Source organism: Schistocerca nitens, chromosome 4 (assembly GCF_023898315.1).
Source record: "Schistocerca nitens isolate TAMUIC-IGC-003100 chromosome 4, iqSchNite1.1, whole genome shotgun sequence".
NCBI classification, from domain to species: Eukaryota; Metazoa; Arthropoda; class Insecta; order Orthoptera; family Acrididae; genus Schistocerca; species Schistocerca nitens.
In genome coordinates this window covers 755,770,937-755,792,187 of record NC_064617.1, presented here as the reverse complement: position 1 = coordinate 755,792,187, position 21,251 = coordinate 755,770,937, and the positions used below count along the sequence as shown (strand labels likewise).

At 40.4% G+C, this 21,251-nt stretch overlaps 1 protein-coding gene and 1 long non-coding RNA gene across 3 annotated transcripts in view; one reads left to right on the top strand and one right to left on the bottom strand.

Annotated features, from left to right (window-relative positions):
- The window catches only part of LOC126253046 (high affinity cationic amino acid transporter 1-like), a 177,528-nt gene extending 157,744 nt beyond the window's left edge, over positions 1 to 19,784 (top strand). The window contains exons 13-14 of the mRNA XM_049954122.1: positions 5,868 to 5,976; positions 19,540 to 19,784. Coding sequence (XP_049810079.1) covers positions 5,868 to 5,976; positions 19,540 to 19,655 — 225 coding nt within the window. The 3' untranslated portion in view covers positions 19,656 to 19,784. The remainder of the gene's footprint in view (positions 1 to 5,867; positions 5,977 to 19,539) is intronic.
- The window catches only part of LOC126253047 (uncharacterized), a 153,677-nt gene continuing 137,961 nt past the window's right edge, over positions 5,536 to 21,251 (bottom strand). Inside the window, exon 3 of one of the 2 annotated variants that reach the window (XR_007545888.1) lies at positions 5,536 to 5,571. This is a non-coding gene — a long non-coding RNA (uncharacterized LOC126253047). The remainder of the gene's footprint in view (positions 5,572 to 21,251) is intronic. The other variant, XR_007545887.1, reaches the window with a different exon arrangement.

Here is a 21,251-nt window from a genome sequence, read left to right as displayed (position 1 = left end):
CCCATAATTCTTCCACGTCCATCATACAGGAAGTAAATGAAGTCGATTCATTTACTAAGTCGGATGCTAACAACTGCTTATCTGCTCTTTCTAGTAAGAATACTCTCCTAGCCTTCTTGGCCAATTTTTTTAACTTTTGTAACCATAGTTGTAATGACAACATCATGATCACTAATCCCTGTCTCAACACCGACACTGCCGATGAGGTCTGGTCTGTTCATGGCTACCAGATCTAAAATATTTCCATTACACGTTGGCTGTCAATTTAGCTGCTCAAGACAGTTTTCGGATAATGTCTTCAAAAGTAATTCACACAACGGCTTGTCTGAATGATTCTAGAACTGTCACAGTGGAGTCTGGTGGCTGGTAATAACACCCCACAATTAACTTTATTTCCCCTAGCCCTGTTAAACGTGTCCAGATAACTTCACAATCACACTCTACTTCAACCTCAGTAGACACAATATTTTTGTCAACTGCAATGAAGACACCACCTCCTACGGTGTCTAATCTGTCATTGCAATACACATTCCGACCCTCACTAAATATTTCAGAACTTCGTATCTCAGGGTTCAGCCAGACTCAGTCCCGAGAATAATTTGCGCGCCACACGCATCCTGGAGGGCAGTAAATTCAGGAACTTTATTCTGAACACTCTGAAAATTTACTGCTAATATCTTGATAGCTGAAGTGTCTTTACACTGAGCGCATCCCGATTTCCCTGCCTGCACATCGACTGGCGAGTGTTCATCAGGACACCTCGCACTACTGCCAAGCCTAAAAAAACCTCATGTGCATGCCACAAGTACTCTGCTACCCGAGTAGCCACTTCTTGTGTGTAGTGCACCCCTGACCTATCTAGGGGTGTCCTACAATTCCCCACCCAATAACGCAAGTCTAGAAATCTGCAGCCAAGACCATCACAGAGTCAATGAAGCCTCTGGTTGACACCTTCCACTAGGCTCCAGACCAAAGGACCCCGATCCACTCTGGGAACGATGCTGCAAATAGAGAGCTCTGCTTGCACCCCGCGTGCGAGGCCAGCGGTCTTCACCAAATCCGCTAGCCGCCTGTATGAACTTAGGATCGGCTCAGAACCCAAGCGACAGGCATCATTGGTGTCGACGTGAGCAACTACTTGCAGATGACTGCACCCAATACACTCGATAGCCGCAGGCAAGGCCGCCTGCACATCTTGGATTAGGCCCCCTGGCAGACAAACCAAGTGCACATTGTATTTCTTTCCAGGCCTGTACACTATTTCCCTAAGGGGCTCTATCACCTGCCTAACGTTGGAGCTCCCAATAACCAGCAAGCCTTTGCCCCCATGTGCCTGCTCAGGCCCTGCTGAAGGAGCGGTCACCTGCCCACTGACAGGATGAACGGGCGAGGCCAGCCGGCCAGCCTCCACATTGGCCCCTCGCCTCGAGCGATGCGAACGCATTGCAGTCCACCACTCACCCTGAGGTGAGGGCGGCCCCAACACGCCAGGTACACTAGAAGGTGTCTCAGCGGCTGAGTCAGCAGACGCAGCAAGCGACACCTGGGGTTTCTCAAGCGACATGCCAGACCCTCCGCCGTCGCTGCACCTTGAGGCAGCAGCCTGAAGGTGGCTGACCATGGCCAACAGCATGCTCAGCTGCTCGCGAACCGCGGCCAGTTCCTCCTGCGCCCGCACACAGCACGTACACACCCTATCCATCCTACTGCTAATATCTAACAACTCCATGAATTTATACTCTAGGGCTATCAATAAGTAATATTACTCCTCTCAAATACGAGAATACGCAAGGATTTTATGTAATTAAATATGCAAGTGCACAAACACTCGGAAATAAATTAAGAATCAAACTACAAAACAAATATGAAAGCTAAATGTGCGACTCGCTACTGCACTGCTGCTGCACTGATACTTCACCAGCGGCTGCTCAAGGTTGAGACCCGCTCCTGATTTTTACCCAGAATTTCCTGTCGCTTCGTACTTTCCATGTCCACGTTGGTGCCTGCCATAGTTCCCCCCATATCCAGGAGAATAGAGTTCTGCAGGGCTCTGTATTGAGTGTATCTCTATTTTTAGTGGCCGTTAACGGTCTAGCAGCAGCTGTAGAGCTGTCCGTCTCACACTCTCTGTATGCAGACGACTTTTGTGTTTCGTACTACTCCACCAGTACTGGTGTTGGTGAGTGCCTATAGGGAGACATCCACAAGGTGCTGTCATGGGCTCTAGCCCACGGCTTGCAGTTTTCGGCCATAAAGTCATGTGTTATGCACTTCATCCAGAACCAGAACTTTACCTTACTGATGATCCCCTCACTATAGTGGAGACATATCGATTCTTAGGACTGGTTTTCGATGCCCAATTGACTTGGCTTCCTCACCTTCATCAGGTTAAGCGGAAGTGCTTGCAGCACCTCAATGCCCTCCGCTGCCTGAGCAACACCAATTGGGGTGCAAATCGCTCTACACTGCTACAGCTCTACAGGTGCCTTGTTCAATCCTTCTTTGACTATTGGAGTCTGGTTTATGGTTTGGTGGCGCCCTCAGCATTGCGTTTTCTTGACCCAGTACATCACTGTGGCATTCATCTAGTGACAGGAGCTTTTACGACGAGTCCGGTGACCAGCATTCTGGCAGAGGCTGGCGTCCCTCCATTGCAGGTCAGGCATGTGCAACTTCTTGCCAGTTACGTTGCACATGTTCATAGTTCTCCTGCACATCTGAATTACAGTCTCCTTTCCTGCCCACTGCGGTTCATCCCTCACATCGGCAGCCCAGGTCAGGGCTTTCAATTGCAGTTTGTGTCTGATCCCTTCTATCTGAAATGGAGTTCTTGCCTTTACAACCTACACTCGAGGTCCACTCACATATACCTATATGGCGAACAACTAGGCCACAGCTTCGCTTGGACCTTTCACATGGCCCAAAGGACTCAGTTCACCCTGCGGCTCTCCACTGTCACTTCCTCTCAATTCTTGACATGTACCGAGGCCACGAAGTGGTTTACATCGATGGCTCAATGGCTGATGGTCACGTCGGCTTTGCGTATGTCCATGGAGGACATATTGAACAGCACTCCTTGCCTGATGGCTGCAGTTTTTTCACTGCAGAGCTGGTGGCTATATCTTGTGCTCTTGAGCACATCTTTTCATGCACTGTGGAGTCATTTATTCTGTGTACTGACTCCTTGAGCAGCCTACAGGCTATTGACCAGTACTACCCTCGTCATCCTTTGGTAGTGACCATCCAGGAGTCCATCTATGCCCTGGAATGGTCCAGTCGTTCAATGGGGACCCCAGGACATGTCGGAATCCCAGGCAATCAACTTGCTGACAGGCTAGCCAAACAGGATTCACAGAAACTGCTTATGGAGATCGGCATTCCAAAAACTGATCTGCATTCATTTTTACGCCACCAGGTTTTTTTGCTTTGGGAGACGGAATGGCATAGTCTCAGTACGCACAACAAACTGTGTGCCATTAAGGGAACTATGAATGTGTGGCAGTCCACCATGCGGGCATCTCTCACGGACTCTGTGGTTCTCTGCTGGCTCTGCATTGGCCACATTTGAGCAACCTGAGGCTACCTCCTGCGCTGTGGAGACCCGCCTCAGTGTTGATGCGGCACCCGGTTCACAGTGGTCCATATTCTATCCCACTTTGACTGCCCACTGATGAAATCTTCGGTTACCAGACTCGTTGCTGCTAATTTTATCTGACAACACCTCATTGGCTGATTTAGTTTTACGTTTTATTTGTGAGTGTGGGTTTTATCATTTGATCTAAGTTTTAGTGCATGTCCTTTGTCCCTCTGTGTCCTCTAACCTAATGCCTTTAGGGTAGAAGTTTTAATGTGTTGCAGATTGGCTGGTGACTCCCTTTTATTCTCTCACGGTCAGCCAGCCATATAATCTTTTTTGTCATTTTAATCTCTTCTACCTGTTTCTTGCATTTCTGTGGTTTTCTTGTCCCCTTTTGTTCATTTAAGTGTTTGTTGCCTTTCCGTCATCCTTGTGGTTTTTCCTTTCTCTCTGTTTCGTGTTGTCAGTCGTGCTTGTTTTATTCTCACCCTTGTGGCATTGTTTTATTCAGAACAAGGGACCGATTACTTAGCAGTTTGGTCCCTTCCCCCCTATTTTAAGCCAACCAACCAATAAACCAACCAACCAACCTGTACACTTTGGATATAGCAACATATAAAACTGTTGTCCTCTCAAGTCACAATTTTCACCTTATCCTTAAGACTACTAGGAACCACAACAGGTACTGACTCTACATTGAAGTATCAACTGACAGTTTTCTACTCTATTGTAACAATCCAAGTAAAGGATTAGGTAAATTAGCAAAAAAATCAATGCAGTCTCAATCCATTATGTCCCCTTGGCTATCAACAAGTCCCCTACCAGTCTCAATTCTGTGTTCAGTTCCCCCTCCAGTAGTTTCCAAACACTTCACTTTAATTTCTCATCAAGATTCAGAGCAGACATTTCCTCAGTATGTTCCAAGCGGACAGAGGCTTGTTCCTATCACTTATCTATCCATTTACACACCTTCTCGCTCCCTTTGATGCAATCCAGATCATGCAATCTAATAAAATAATTTGTTACTTGAGCCTTCAGGCACTGTACTTGTGCACAGGAGGGTTCCTCTACTTCAAAATAAGATACAACTAATGCATTTCATCTAAACTGATTCGATGATGGCTACGGCCTCACTCTACACATTAGGATGCATCAGAGCTATGAGAAAAGGGTATTGCAATACTTCATCCAACATCCCCACTTGGTCAGCTACACTCCCAAGGGGCTCACACCCCCTAATTCTAATTTCAAATTGAGATTCTTACTTCCTCAGGTCACTGACTCCAGGCCCCTTTATGTCACCCATTCTGGAATGAGCAAATCTCGACTAGTTAATATGTTATAAATCATCTACTGAGAATAATTTACTAATTAAAGGTAAGCCACACAAACAGACAAAACCATACTCTGCTACCATTGTGTACCAGAGGATAGGGAGAGTGGAATGGTTGGTTGATTATGTGGGTTGTTTCTACCAACTTTTATTAAAACCAAAAAAACCACACATTAATTCTCAGTTGCAGTGCCTTAAATGAAAAAGTTTAGTTTAAGTTCATTTACAATAATAAATTTAAATTTAACTGCCCAGGCGCAGTTACCAATAGAACACGCACAGCAACACAAGGGATTATCTCCCAATTATTAAAAAATTTTGACAATGTGAATTTAAATAATTACATTTAGAAACATGGAGGTTGTTCCAGCACCTGGTTGTCAAGGAAAGGTAGTCTTCTCCAAATTCCTGCTGAATTGCTGTCAGTTGCCTCAGATCCCTGTTGACATGCCGTATAGAAGGACCCCGACATACCCAGTAAAACTATCAGGTTTTAATGGAGCTCAAACCATTCCTTATGTCAGCAGCAATCATGGACACTTGCCTTTGCAGTGTTGACTGTATCAGCTCAGCAACATAAGTCTTTCTGCACGCAAGTACCTTGCTGCTCCACAGTGTACAGCAGTTGCATGCCATGTGATGCTTGTGCTTGGTGCGGCCACTGCAAAAATGAAATTTGTGCAGCTGGCAGCTGCAAAACAGTGCTGTGTCCATCACAGCACAAGATGCATATATGTTATTTTATATTACTCCTAATATTTACTGAGTAAAATATATTTGTCTTAACAACACTCTCTTCCAGACTGCCCCATCCCCCACTCCCCATTTTATTGAAAATGACTACAGGGTACATATAAACAAACTAATATTAAAATTTCAGTATATTTTCATTGCTTATGGTGTAAACTTAATGCATGCATAACTCTAGTAAGAGTAACACAGAAATTTTTATTTCAGGTACCATTTATACCCATTCTGCCTGCAACATGTATTTTTGTCAACACTTATTTAATGATGATGTTGGATGTGTTCACATGGATCCGATTTGGTGTATGGATCATCATAGGTAAATATACAAATTGTTTTAAGAAGGTAGTGCTCTATAGCTCACAAATATTTGAATATGTCATAATAAACTGCAAGGAGCTGCTGATAAAAATTTCTTTGTTGTGTATGAGGCTCATGTACATGGTGGTCCATCTGAAGTTTTGGATGAGATTATCTTGAAAACTATACATCAGGTAAATATAGTGGGTAAGACAAGTTCGTAAGCTCAAAAGGAGACATCAAATGATACTACACGTGACCTCCAGCCCCCACCCCCTTCTTAAATGGAAACACCCATTTTTTTATTGCACATTCAGATTCTTCATAAAAAAGTAATCAAGTTTTGTCTGAAACATTTTTTTAAACCATTGATAGATGGCACTGAAATTGAGAAAAAAGTAAAATTGGGGAAGAACTCTGATTTATTTAGAATTATCCAAGAAAGCTGCATCAAAGCAATAAAAAAATGTGCACCAATTCTTTTGTTACAGCAAATTAAGCTATTTTTGTACAAATTGTACTGTATCCTACTTTTGGCGTTGCCCAGGACCAACGACATGGACGTAGTAGAATGATGTTCCCATGGGGTGCTTCATTAGTGAGAGTCCCCTTGCCCCTCACATGTTGGGGTGCTTCATTAATGTGAGCCCCCTTACCTCTCACAATTTGGGGTGCTTAATTAATGAAATTATCCATGAAGAAATTGTTCAAAATTATCCCCATTTGCTCCAATGCATAAAGTCATTCATCTGCAAAAGTTGTCCACAGTTTTGAGCAGCACATCCCATGGTACGGCTGCGAACGCTCTTTGAATGTGTTGCTCCATATCGTTTCTGGTTGTGGGCTGTCACTCATAAACAATATTTTTTAAATAACCCCAGAAGAAAAAATCAGGAGATGTTAGGTCTGGCGAATGTGAGGCCACTGAATTGGTCCGCCGCATCCTATCCACCAACCAGGGTACTGCAAATTTAAAATGTTCCGCACATTTTTAGCATAATGGGGAGCTGCTCCATCCTGTAAAAACCACATTTGTTGCCTAGTTTCTAAATCACTAACTTCCATTAGCTCTAACAAATCAACGTGGAGAAGTTGTAAATAAGATTCCCCAGTAACATTTCGGTCAAAAAATACGGTCCTATCAAGTAACCGTTTAAAATTCCACACCAGACTATTAACAACCATTTGTGTTGATTGTCAACAGGTCTGTACGAGTGTGGATTGACAGGGGACCAATAATGACAATCATGACAATTTAATTCGCCATTGTTTTTTAATGTGACTTCATTGGTGAACATACCACATCTAAAAAAAAAATCATTGTCACCTCTTATCATTTCCAAGACCCATTGGCAGAAATGCACGCATATTTGCATATCTTGCATCGTTAATGCCTGAGTCAGTGTGATACGATACACATGATATTTATGTGCCTTAAAATCCTCAAAACAGTTGATTTCGTTATTCCAGTTTCTCGCTGAATCGCACGACTACTAATTTTGGGATCCAGTTTAACACAGGTGAGAATGGTAAGGATATGAGCATCATTTTCATTGTATTCGCAATGATGAGGTGGATGGTGCATGTATCCATTTCGAGCTCATTGAGTGCAATTTTGAATAATGTTTTGGCTTGGACGTCGTCTGTTTGAGAAACTATCCGCATACAATTGTGCAGCTGCAGCGTAATTGTTATGGCATTCACCTAAAATTAACATCATATTAACAATTTCTATTGGAGGTTAGTGAGCCACGTTTCGCTAAAGAATAATTTACTTTCATCAGTTGATGTTTACGGTTCACAATCTGAAAGTGAAGTGACGTCTGATTGCATTGCACTGACCTTTATACTGAACCGTAGTTCGCAGTTTGGCCACGGTAGTGCCACAGTTGGGTAAGTAATGCCTCCCTCCATCAAAAACTGTGGAGGGTAGGATACATCTTGTAAAAAAAAAAAAAAAAAAAAGCTTAATTTGGCGTAATGAAAGAATTGGTGTGCATTTTGTATTGATTTTATATGTCCTTCTCGGATCATTCTAAATAAATCGGAATTCTTCCCCAATTTTAATTTTTCTCAATTTCAGCGCCATCCGTCAATTGTTTAAAAATGTTTCAGACAAAACTTGATTACTTTTTTTATGGATAATCCGAATCTGCAATAAGAAATGGGTGTTTCCATTTAAGATTTAAAAGTTGCCCCCTGCCCCACCCAAGGGGGCAGGAGCTGGGGTCATGTGTAGTATAATTTGATGTCCCCCTTTGAGCTTACGAACTTGTCTTACCGACTATTTTTACCCGATGTATAGTTTTCCATCCTGTATACCATTGGTGTACAGAATACCTGATGATAATCTGTGGACCAAAACAGTACAACAAAGGAGAAAAGAATAGCAGTCTATCACTAAATCTGTTATTTCATTATAGCAGATTTAGATTTCAACTATTACATAGTTTTCTTTGGTGCAAAAAATTATAAAACAGGAGAATCAGGAACAAAAGTAAGATTTTTTTAACAGTATATTGTGAGTTCAAACATAAGCACTATATAGTTACATACCATGTAACAATAGGTGACATCAGTCTAAAGTGTCACTTAGTAAACATTATTGGTTGATGTAGAGCGGACAAGGGTCTAAAATGTCTAAAGCACATGCTCACACCGCTCATACCTCACCTGTCTTTCAACAACATCTTTGCCTCTACTTCCACCTCAACTGACATCTCTGTCCAAACTCTTTGCCTTTACAAATGTCTGCTTGTGTCTGTGTATGTGCAGATGGATATGTGTGTGTGTGTGTGTGTGTGCGCGCGCGAGTGTATACCTGTCCTTTTTTCCCCCAAGGTAAGTCTTTCCGCTCCCGGGATTGGAATAACTCCTTACCCTCTCCCTTAAAACCCACATCCTTTCGTCTTTCCCTCTCCTTCCCTCTTTCCTGATGAAGCAACAGTTTGTTGCGAAAGCTTGAATTTCGCGCGCGCGTGTGTGTGTGTGTGTGTGTGTGTGTGTGTGTGTGTGTGTGTGTGTGTGTGTGTATAAAAAATAGAGGGAAACATTCCACGTGGGAAAAATATATCTAAAAACAAAGATGATGTGACTTACCGAACGAAAGCGCTGGAAGGTATATTGAAAATATGTTCAACTGGGTTTAAGTAAGGACGTGATTATATCGAATTGTGTGCCCTCATTGGGCTAATATAAGTCACAAACCAAGGTAAGGAATGACATAACTGCACTTAGTATAATTTTTTGACACTAAGTCCTTAGAAACAACTAAACATATGAAAGTAGTATAGTAAGTTAAAAGAGCATCCATAAAAGGTGTACTGTACCAGCTTGAAAAGCCAAACAACTCATGGACACAATATATATTACTGATGTGCACCACACTGTGGCAATAACACAAACATCATTAATATATTAAGCAATGGAATAGATCTTTTGGGTTATAAATCAACAGTGTGACAGTTTCAATTAATGTTAAATATATTGTGTAGCAAAGTATAATAAATAGTGACAGTTTCAGTCAATGTAAATGTATTGTTTAGTGAAGTATGGTAGCCCTTGTTGTTGTTGTTGTTGTTGTTGTTGTTGTTGTTGTTGTGGTCTTCAGTCCTGAGACTGCTTTGATGCAGGTCTCCATGCTACTCTATCCTGTGCAAGCTTCTTCATCTCCCAGTACCTACTGCAACCTACATCCTTCTGAAACTGCTTAGTGTATTCATCTCTTGGTCTCCCTCTACAATTTTTACCCTCCACACTGCCCTCCAATGCTAAATTTGTGATCCCCTGATGCCTCACAACATGTCCTACCAACCGATCCCTTCTTCTAGTCAAGTTGTGCCACAAATTTCTCTTCTCCCCAATTCTATTCAGTACCTCCTCATTAGTTATGTGACCTACCCATCTAATCTTCAGCATCCTTCTGTAGCACCACATTTCGAAAGCTTCTATTCTCTTCTTGTCCAAACTATTTATCGTCCATGTTTCACTTCCATACACTTGGTAGCCCTTAAGTGGGTGAAAACAGTACCTACCAAATCAGTGGTGGTTTATTCCACATGGTTATACTATAAGCCCAGAGATGGCACCAATATATTTTTGCAATGCTTGTTCACCCACAGCTTGAATACTGCTCAGCAGTGTGGGATCCATACCAGATAGGGTTGATAGAAGAGAGAGAGAATATCCAACGGAGAGCAGCGCGCTTCGTTACAGGATCATTTAGTAATCGCGAAAGCGTTACAGAGATGATAGATAAACTCCAGTGGAAGACTCTGCAGGAGAGACACTCAGTAGCTCGATACGGACTTTTGTTGAAGTTTCGAGAACATACCTTCACCGAAGAGTCAAGCAGTATATTGCTCCCTCCTACGTATATCTCGCGAAGAGACCATAAGGATAAAATCAGAGAGATTAGAGCCCACACAGAAGCATACTGACAATCCTTCTTTCCACGAACAATATGAGACTGGAATAGAAGGGAGAACCGATAGAGGTACTCAAGGTACCCCCGCCACGCACCGTCAGGTGGCTTGCGGAGTATGGATGTAGATGTACATGTACATGTAGATTTTACGTTATGCCCAGAGAAGTCACACTCTGTTTTATTGTACCATTTTTATTCCTTAATATTTTAATTATTTTGGTCCATTATTTTTACATTGTACTTTTTGCTATTGTGTGGAATTGTAAATGGATCTCCTTCCATTTGTTTATAATGCAAAATAAATTACACATTTTCCTGTAGTTATTGTTATTGACAGGGTGATTTGTTTTCTATGGTTTAACTGTTACTTCTGGACTTATTGTCAAGTACATTTTTAAATTTTTTTAAAAAGCAAATTATTTAGCTTCACTTTTTTTTAACTATTTACTGGTGCCTCAATAGAGGGCACCACACACCTCTGATGTCACGTTTTCTGCCTCATCAACCATGTAAGCAATAGTTTCAGTTCATGTACATCTCCTGTGTCCTCTACACCAATCAATATTGTTCACTATGTGTCACTTTGGACTAATGTCACCTATTGTTATTTGGTATATAACTGTATGCTGCTAATGTTTAAATTTATAAATCATTTTCAGCTATCTAACATTTGTTACTGATGCTCCTTTTTTAAAAATTCATGTCTGCTGTGATAAAACAATTGATTCCATAATCAATTGCTGTTATTTTCTCCATGGTCTATGTGGGACAATTGCTGGTCACAATAGTATCATATGGATTCTAATATAATTAAAATAAATTTGTGTCAGTAACTCTTGGCTGTGAATGTTGTTGTTTTCCAAATAGAATTTTCACCTTTTTAGTGTCATTTAGTACTTCACAGGAACCAGTCATTACACAAGTAAGCATCTTTGCTGATAACACAAAATTCCAGTGCATGGTAGTGTTCCATTATCATCAACAAAAATAATTACTCACCAAGAGTGGGTGCAAATCAAGATAAATGCTAGGACAATTGGTGTACAGGTGATGTGAAAGCTGAGGAGGATTTTCAAAAGGAAGAACAATTTTAAGAATGATCTGGCAGAAAAATGCAAATATTATACTCATTAAAAACAATCTGGAAGGGTGAGAAAAATACAATAACAATATTGTTGTTGTTGTTGTTGTGGTCTTCTGTCCAGAGACTGGTTTGATGCAGCTCTCCATGCTACTCTATCCTGTGCAAGCTTCATCATCTCCCAGTACCTACTGCAACCTACATCCTTCTGAATCTGTTTGGTGTATTCATCTCTTGGTCTCCCTCTACGATTTTTAACCTCCACGCTGCCCTCCAATACTAAATTGGTGATCCCTTGATGCCTCAGAACATGTCCTATCAACCGATCGCTTCTTCTCTTGTCAAGTTGTGCCACAAACTCCTCTTCTTCCCAATTCTATGCAGTACCTCCTCATTAGTTATGTGATCTACCCATCTGATCTTCAGCATTCTTCTGTAGCACTACATTTCGAAAGCTTCTATTCCCTTCTTGTCTAAACTATTTATCGTCCATGTTTCACTTCCATACATGGCTACACTCCATACAAATACTTTTAGAAACGACTTCCTGACACTTAAATCTATACTTGATGATGGTAACAAATTTCTCTTCTTCACAAATGCTTTCCTTGCCATTGCCAGTCTACATTTTATATCCTCTCTACTTCGACCATCATCAGTTATTTTGCTCCCCAAACAGCAAAACTCCTTTACTACTTTAAGTGTCTCATTTCCTAATCTAATTCCCTCAGCATCACCCGACTTAATTCAATTACATTCAATTATCCTCGTTTTGCTTTTGTTGATGATCATCTTATACCCTCTTTTCAAGACACTGTCCATTCCGTTCAACTGCTCTCCCAAGTCCTTTGCCGTGTCTGACAGAATTACAATGTCATCAGCGAACCTCAAAGTTTTTATTTCTTCTCCATGGATTTTAATACCTACTCCGAACTTTTCTTTTGTTTCCTTTACTGCTTGCTCAATATACAGATTGAATAGCATCGAGGAGAGGCTACAAACCTGTCTCACTCCCTTCCCAACCACTGCTTCCCTTTCATGCCCCTCGACTCTTATAACTGCCATCTGGTTTCTGTACAAATTGTAAATAGCCTTTCGCTCCCTGTATTTTACCCCTGCCACCTTGAGAATTTGAAAGCGTGTATTCCAGTCAACATTGTCAAAAACTTTCTCTAAGTCTACAAATGCTAGAAACGTAGGTTTGCCTTTCCTTAATCTTTCTTCTAAGATAAGTCGTAGGGGCAATATTGCCTCGTGTATTCCAACATTTCTACGGAATCCAAACTGATCTTCCCCGATAATTAGTAATCAAATAAGTGGCTGGCTGGGATCTAATGCAGCTGTGCTGTTTAATGGTTTGAGAGGGTCATTACAGTGGGGTAACATGTCTATCAGAATGGAACCAAATAATGAAAGTTTATTTCATTATTGTTTAATTAAACAGTACTTCAGCTCGTATAATGTCAGTTTATTGTATCGTTATTTAATTGAACTAAGATTAAACCATGATTTTGCTCATACATATATACCTTGGTAACATAAAGACAGCCATTCTACACATGTACGATGTGCACCATGTGTCCGCTCATGTTATGAAAACCAGCGAGCCTGCTCAAGGGTTAAAACCATTTTCGAACTAATAATTGTTCCTGTGGAAAATGCTGTGTACTGTGAAGAAAGAAGTGAGTTCAACATCCTATTGATAATGAGAGACCTTTATAAACGGAACACAAGTTTCAATAGGACAAGGATGGGGAATAAAAACTTCTGTATTCTTTTATGAGGAACCATCCCAGCATTTGTCTTAATCAGTGTGGGAAAATAGCAGAAATTTACATCTTGATGGTCCTATTGGGATTTGAACCCTGCTCTTCCCAAATACGTGTCATGTGATAACCATTGTGCCAATTAACTAGGTTCATTACTGTGATGGTACACAATGGGGATTATCTGACGGAGAGTATTTGAAAAATGCTAGATTACTGTACTTGCAAATCTTACCATAGTAGTTGTCTAACAAAGATCCTGCTTTATCTGCATACATGTAAACTGTTAAATCACTTCCAAGATCTTATACCTGAATCCATCACTTCCTCCTCCCACCCCCACATCATTCACCACATGTTTATATTTTAAATGCTTCCTAAAATTAATAAGTGCAATTCCCTTGTCTTGTTTATTGTTCCTGGAAACTCTGCATTCATCAAAAGAAGATTTCTCTTCTCAGCACTAGCCATCTCCTTACAGATGGCTTTATAAGACCCTTTGTCCACGTCAGAAACCACCTACACCACTTCATCTCTGACTGTAGCCACACTTTCCTCATTCAAAAGGCATTACCCTGCATCTGGGATATGATGGATGATAAACATACAGTGAGAGAAAGTTTTTCTCAGAGTATGCTAACAACCTTGCCGAGTCCATCATGACAAGGCCATGTGGTTCACAACGAATCTCTTATGTCATATCTCTCCATAATCCTGTAATACTTTCTGTTTCACTGTACACCATCATTGCACAATACCAGCCAGCACTTGAACATTCCAGCAATATTCTTTTCCTGGATTCAACTACCTTCCATCATGGTCTAAAATAAAGAGCCCCTCCCAAAGATTTTTCCTATGCAACCAAAAGTAATGTTTTGCCACTCACCAATATTCTGGGTCATCCATTCTCCACTCACACTTCCAACATGAAACCCCCTTTGATCAAACTCTTGTGAGTGCTACAAATGTAGATTTCTTTCATATTCCCAATAAAAAATTAAGCATAAGCAGACGAAAGGGAGATGTAAAAAGGTAAGGTAAGCACTCACTGTTATTGACGATCAACATTTCCCCAGGAACTCATTGAACTATCTGTATAACCGAAGACCATTGCCTGTTTGAGCAGGCATGTAATTTAAAGACAAAGAAATTTTCTAGTAATGTCTGCACTTTTGCTGTTGGTGTATAGTATATGTTCAGTGAAATTTATGAAGTGATGCCACAAAGAGGTGACTTGGACTCTGCTTTGTAGTGTAGACTCTCCAAGTACAATGAAGGATCTTAGATAATGACAGAAGTCTCAGTAGCATTGAATAGATCACAAAGTGCCACTTTAATGTTGTGACAACAGTTCTAGACACAAGAAACAGTTGTTGTAGACCAGTAGAGCAAAATATTAACACTCCACAACAGGGCTGTCACCTCACCTTAACTGCATAAAAAAACAGTCCAGTGATACACACATCATAATTGTCTGCATGACTCACACCTGTCCCAGAAAGTCACATCAGGAAAGTGAGTAAAAAATTTTTCAAACTGACAGACAACCTACTTACAGGATAAAATGTTGAAATTTCGTTCAAATCTTACAAATGGAGAACAACTAAGACTACAGGTCAAAGATAACATAAGCCATTCTCTCGATAAATACTTACAAAGCAAAGTAATAGCAAAGAGCAGAGACGCACCTTGGAACTATTAGCAGAAAATTGCATTCACAGTTAGATCTTTGCAGAATCACCTAATCCTAGGAAGTTCTGGTGAAATGTAAAGTCAATGACTAAGTCCAGACCTACCATCTGGTCTCTTGCAGATCATTATGATCCTGAATATGAGGCCATCACAGAGAAAGATGACAAGAAAATTCATATTGAAAAATTTTCATGCATGAAGATACTATCATATCAGTGGTTGACCATTGCACACAGACAATATCAAGAGGTATTGTAATGATAAAGACTACTGAAAACAAACAATGCACTGTGTTCAGATAGAATTTCAGTTGGATTTTGCATTGAATGAACTGTGTAGTTAGCCATTTATAGAGCTCTTATTTATTAAGAACTGTTTCTGTGGTAAATAGCCAAACATCACTGGAGCAGAGTGTAGGTCACTCCTGTTCACAAAGATGGTAACATGATGGATTTACATGATCACAGATCAACACCCATCTTTTGCAGATCAGTAATTTGTGCAGTGAATTTTTGATTGATTAAAAGAAACTTATATCTAATATACTAGGTGACAATTTTACTATGGAAATGAAAGTAACAAGCATGAAAAAACCCCTAATTTTCTAATTAGAACAAATGAGAGCTCCAGTTGGGCCAGTCTGCAACTTAGCATGTTATCTTTGTGATAAGTAGCAATCTATCTTTTCCTACATTGTTGATATTGGTGCTTGGAGTTTTCATTGTTTGACATATTGTGCGCAAAGAGGGAGCAGTTTCACTACTGTTTGATTGTGTTGTTATGATACATTCCTGGATATAGTAACTACCATACTACAGCTATCAGTAGCCATTCAAAGGAATCTAAAGTGGGATGATGACATAAAACAAATAGAACAAGTATATGACAGGCTGATATTCATTGAGAGAATCTGAAGGAAATTAGATTCATCCGTGAAAGAAGCAGCTTACAACCAATTCTTGACTGCTGTTAATTTGACTGGAACCCTTACCAAGTTGGATTAATAGAAGAGAGAGAGAAGACTCAATGAAAAGTGGCATGTTTTGTCATGAGATCATTTTCTTGATGCAAGAACATTACAGAGGTGCTCAACAAACTTCAGTGGCAGACACTACAAAGAGAAGCTTTGTGCAGCACAGTGAGGTTTGCTGTTGAAATTTTGTTGCGTACATACAAGGAGGGATGAGCACATATACTTCCTCACATACGCATCTCATAAAATGGCAATGACAAGAAAATTAGAGAAACTGGAGAACATAAAGAGGTTTATCGACAGTCATTCTTCCCACATATCTTTTATGAATGGAATAAGAAAAAGTGAAAAAGATAATGACACCACGAGTAGCGTCTGACACACACCATAAGGGAGCTTGTGGAGAATACATGGGGATGTAGACATTATTTAGAATCTTTTCTTTTCAGTAATATATTTTGGATAATCTAGTACATCATAAATAATGTGACTGATCTTTGCTTTGGTTTGTAACCCTTCTAATCCTTACCATTAATCATGTTCTCTTTTCTTGTTTATATGTAACTTTTGGACATAGCTACTAGGATTGGATGTATTGCTCATTCTTAATCCACTAACCCATCATAGGTGGTGAAATTCAGTAAAGTAGCTAAATCATATAAAAGGTCTCCAGTGACCAGAGTATAGCAGTCTGTGTGAGAGTGGGGGTGGTAGGTTGTTTGGGGGAAGAGACCAAACAGCGAGGTCATCGGTCTCATCGGATTAGGGAAGGATGGGGAAGGAAGTCGGCCGTGCCCTTCCAGAGGAACCACCCGGCATTTGCCTGGAGCGATTTTAGGGAAATCACAGAAAACCTAAATCAGGATGGCCGGACGTGGGATTGAACCATCGTCCTCCCGAATGTGAGTCCAGTGTGCTAACCACTGCGCAACCTCGCTCAGTCTGTGTGAGAGTAATAACCAATCACTTACTGATCAGATCTAATGAATTCCCACCACTGAGTGGCCAGTCAGCTGCAGTTTGTGCTTCTTATCACAAAAGATGATTTCAAGAGCTGCTTTCTGAATCATGATGTGTGAGAGTTGCTCTGCACTACCAATCCTTCCAAAGTTCATGAGTGGTAAATGTTCTTCTAATACATCTAACAATGGAAAATCCAAGATGGAATAATGACAGTAGTATGAAAATGATAGATTGGCACTTACCATATAACAGAGATGCTGAATTGCAGCTATGCACAACAATAAAACCTGTCAAATAAGCAAGCTTTTGGCGAAAAAGACCTTCATCACAATTAGACAACATACACACTCACACAAATGTAACTCACCCACACATAACTACAATCTCTGGACCCTGAGGCTACAATATTGGTAGGGTTGTGACTTGTCCCATGGGCAAGCCCGATGAACAGTCAATCAGAATCATTCTCCAGGCTAAACTAAAACTCGCATGTGAACAGGCTAGTGTACCACTGTTCCTGGTCCATTCATAGCAGGCAAGACACCAGGTTTGTTTTAACTGCTTACCTGCCTAAGTGTTCAGGTATTCAGGTACAGGTTATTAGCTCTATTTTTAGTTACAAGTTTAAGCATTTCTTCTTACTGGCAGAAGTAAAGCTGTGAGTACCGGGCGTGAGTCATGCTTCGGTAGCTCAGTTGGTAGAGCACTTGCCCGCGAAAGGCAAAGGTCCCGAGTTCGAGTCTCGGTCAGGCACACAGTTTTAATCTGCCAGGAAGTTTCATATCAGCGCACACTCCGCTGCAGAGTGAAAATCTCATTCTGGAAACATTTCTTTGTTACCATCACAAAGAATCTCTACAGTCAATTGTTTAATTAACAGTAATAAAATATAAAGATAGAATGGAGATGTAAACAGCAAGAGAAAGTTTATCTGCCTGTGTGTGCTCAATTAACGTTTTCTAACAGTAATACACAAGGTGTAGAAAAAAAGTATCGAATACTTTGATAGGTGGTAGTACTCATCAAAACGAGAAAAATAAGTCCAAGATAAACAAATGTGTATAGGAAGGGCTACATGATGCTTGGTTGCAGATATTGGCACAGTCATTGCATTGGCGCTCCATCAAATGTATCGGCAGAGTATGATGATGTCTTACTCACAGTACTCTGCAGTCAGTTGTTTAGTTCAAGTCGTGTTGTAGGCTACATTAGTTTCAGTCATGTCTGTGTGCCTTATTGTATTGTACTGTCAACCCTGAGTACATATCATGGTGTTTTACCATCTTCCAAATGCGAATTCACTTACATGTTTGTGGTTATTACGCTATTTGTACATAAAAAATGGTGCAGTATATTTATATTTTCTCTCTTCCACCACTTGTTAGCAATGGAAGTCTACTACTTGACAAGTGAAGTGGTGGATATGATGTTCTGCTATGGTTTAGCAAATGAATGTAGCCTGCAAACCTGTGCCCTCTATGCTGAAAAATATCAACAGCACAGAGTGCCCTCTGATAAGCTGTTCAGCAGACTTTTCAAGCATGTGAGGGACACAGGTAGCCTTGCACCTTAGAAAACTGGCAGCAGATGGCCCCGCACTGTCCACATGCCTGACATGGAGGAGTGTGTGCTACGTTTAGTGGAAGAAACCTGTGGGACCAGTGTGTGATGATTAGCAGCAGCAGAAGGCGTGTCTCACTCTCTTATCTGTGGGGGTACTTCATTAACAATTGCTGTACCCATATCATCTGCAGCGCATTCAGGCCCTAAGGTCACAGGATTATCATGGCAGATGGCAGTTTTGTAAATGGCTGTTGCAGAAATGTGCCACAGATCCACTGTTCGCATCCAAAATTTTATTTACTGATGAGGCAGGGTTCACAAGAGATGGTGTTGTGAATTTCCACAACCAGCATGTATGGACAGATGTAAATCCCCAAGTAATTCAGAAAAAGAGGGCACCAACACCAATTCTCAATCATACTTGATGATAGATTAATAGGGCCATATGTGCTACCACAAAGGTTAACAGTGGTACATTATCTGGAGTTTCTCATTGATGTACTGCCTATCTTGCTGGAGGCTGTGCCATTGCAGCAATGAATACAAAAATGTGATTCATGCATGATGGCGCACCAGTACACTTTCATCACAATGTGCGTGAACATCTGATGCAGACATTTCAGTACTGCTGGATTGGTCGGGGGAGGGGGCACACCTTGACCTGCTCATTCCGCAGACCTTGATCCCATATACTTCTAGTTAAAGGGACACTTGAAGGAATTGGCCTATGCCACGCCAGTCAACGATGTGCAGACATTACAGGGTCGTGTCTTCAATGTGTGTCAACAGGTACAACAACAACTGGGTATAATTCAAAGGGTGCATCATTTGATACACTGAATGGTAGAGGACTACATTTTCATAAATGGAGGCCACATTGAACACCTCCTGTAAACATGTATATCACAGAAAGTTTGCATTTCCAGACCCATGTTTATTGGACTTATCTTGAAAGTATGCATTTCCTGACACATGTTTACTGGACTTATTTTTTATGTTTCAGTGAGTACTCCTACCTTGCAAAGTATATGACACTTTTTATTACACACTGTACCTCAAGCAAATTAATTAACCTCCAGTTTGAATACTGTTAATGTTGTGATTTTGTAATTTTCCAGGGCTCTTGATTTACTTCACAATTGGTTACTGTATCAGCGATCCAGAGGATGACAGCACAAATGATCTTACTGCACAAGGGGTGGATAATTTGGCATATGTGCAGAATGTTGAATGAGCTCTGTCACTGCTGCAGCGATGTGACATATTCCCAGTAACTAGAAAAGAAATGTTCAACATGGATAAAAAGTCTTTGTAGTTTGTGTGTTTCTGTGTATTTGTTTTTTATATTAATTTGCATATTTAATGATTCATGAATATATTTATTAAATTACTTTTTATATCAACGTGACTTTGAGATACAGTTGTGTGTTCATAATTATCTCCTTCACCATTAAGTAAAAGATGTACATGTACAACCATCCATCATTAATGATAAACTCTGAACAATAGAGAACTCTCACCATTACTAAATTGTAATAGTGACACTTAGTGTACTTGTGACACTAAGAAATGTGGATAATCAGTAAGGTAACAAGGCAATTCAGCACGGATCAACAAGATCATGAAAAATTGTTGTTGTACAGGATTGTCTGTGTAAGGGTTGCAATACCAAAAATAACTCTTCTCAGTTCAGCAGTCAGGCATGTTAAAAACTGATAATCTGGGAATATAATTTTTACTATTTGATAATGAGTTGCAGGTATTATTGACCAATCAACTATAAAAACTGGTGAAAGGAAGAAGCAATTAATTCTATTGGTAAAGAGCATACAAAAAAATAATTTAGGTGGGCTTGAATAGTCCAAAAAGTTCCACTACGCTGTGGCAAAATGGAAAATGTTAGGCCTACAATTCACAGGAAATCAAAATGCAAAAGTCCACAAACAAAACCAAAAGATAGCAATTATGCATCATGACACTGTTCGACTATGTACTACGCTGTATTCCTTCCCATGCAACTCAAGTATAGAGATACCAGTTACATTTTGAATAGTTCTCACATTTTCTTCCTAAAAGGTACATTATAACGCAAGTCTGGTAGTGTATCAGAACTGATGAGAGATCAGGATATCATAAATGATACAGAGGGATTAAATTATGTATGATCACAGTAATGGCTGTGGGGTCACAAGCATCATTACAGGTGTCATGATGCAGGCTCCATAAAAAAACACCTTTCAGAATTTGACATGTTAAAAAGGTTTTTAGCGGCATACACATCATCAGTGAGCCATCAGCAGATTTATTTGTCATAGACGGGAAACCAATTCACACGCTGCCACCAGGAGCACTGTGATTATTCTCCCTTTGGTGCAGTGTGTGAGTTAACCAGCATTTTGCTCTCATTTAAATATATGGCCGAAAGAGTCAGACTTCAGGAATTGTGAAATGAACCCTGTTGTCCAGGACCATGTGCCGCTAAGAGTGCAGATTTACCACAAAATGGGGAAACTGTCTGTTGTGCTGAATGAGGCCTAAGCACTGTAGTGTGTGTCAGACAGATGAGAACCTATGTCATAGGGAAACACCATAGAAGCTGTTTCTGGCCAAGGAGACGTAGAAGTGTTAAATATGGCAGACCTAAGATCGGTCATAAAGGGAAGCATTTACAAAAACTATTTAATTTCTTAGTAATTCAGGGAATGAAGCCACAGTAATTTTAATCTACCATCCTTCATAAATTTTCATGGTGAACCCAATAAAACTTGAATATTCCTCATATCTATAATAGTTTACAATTTACTGTTTAAGTGAAATTAACAAGTTTTGT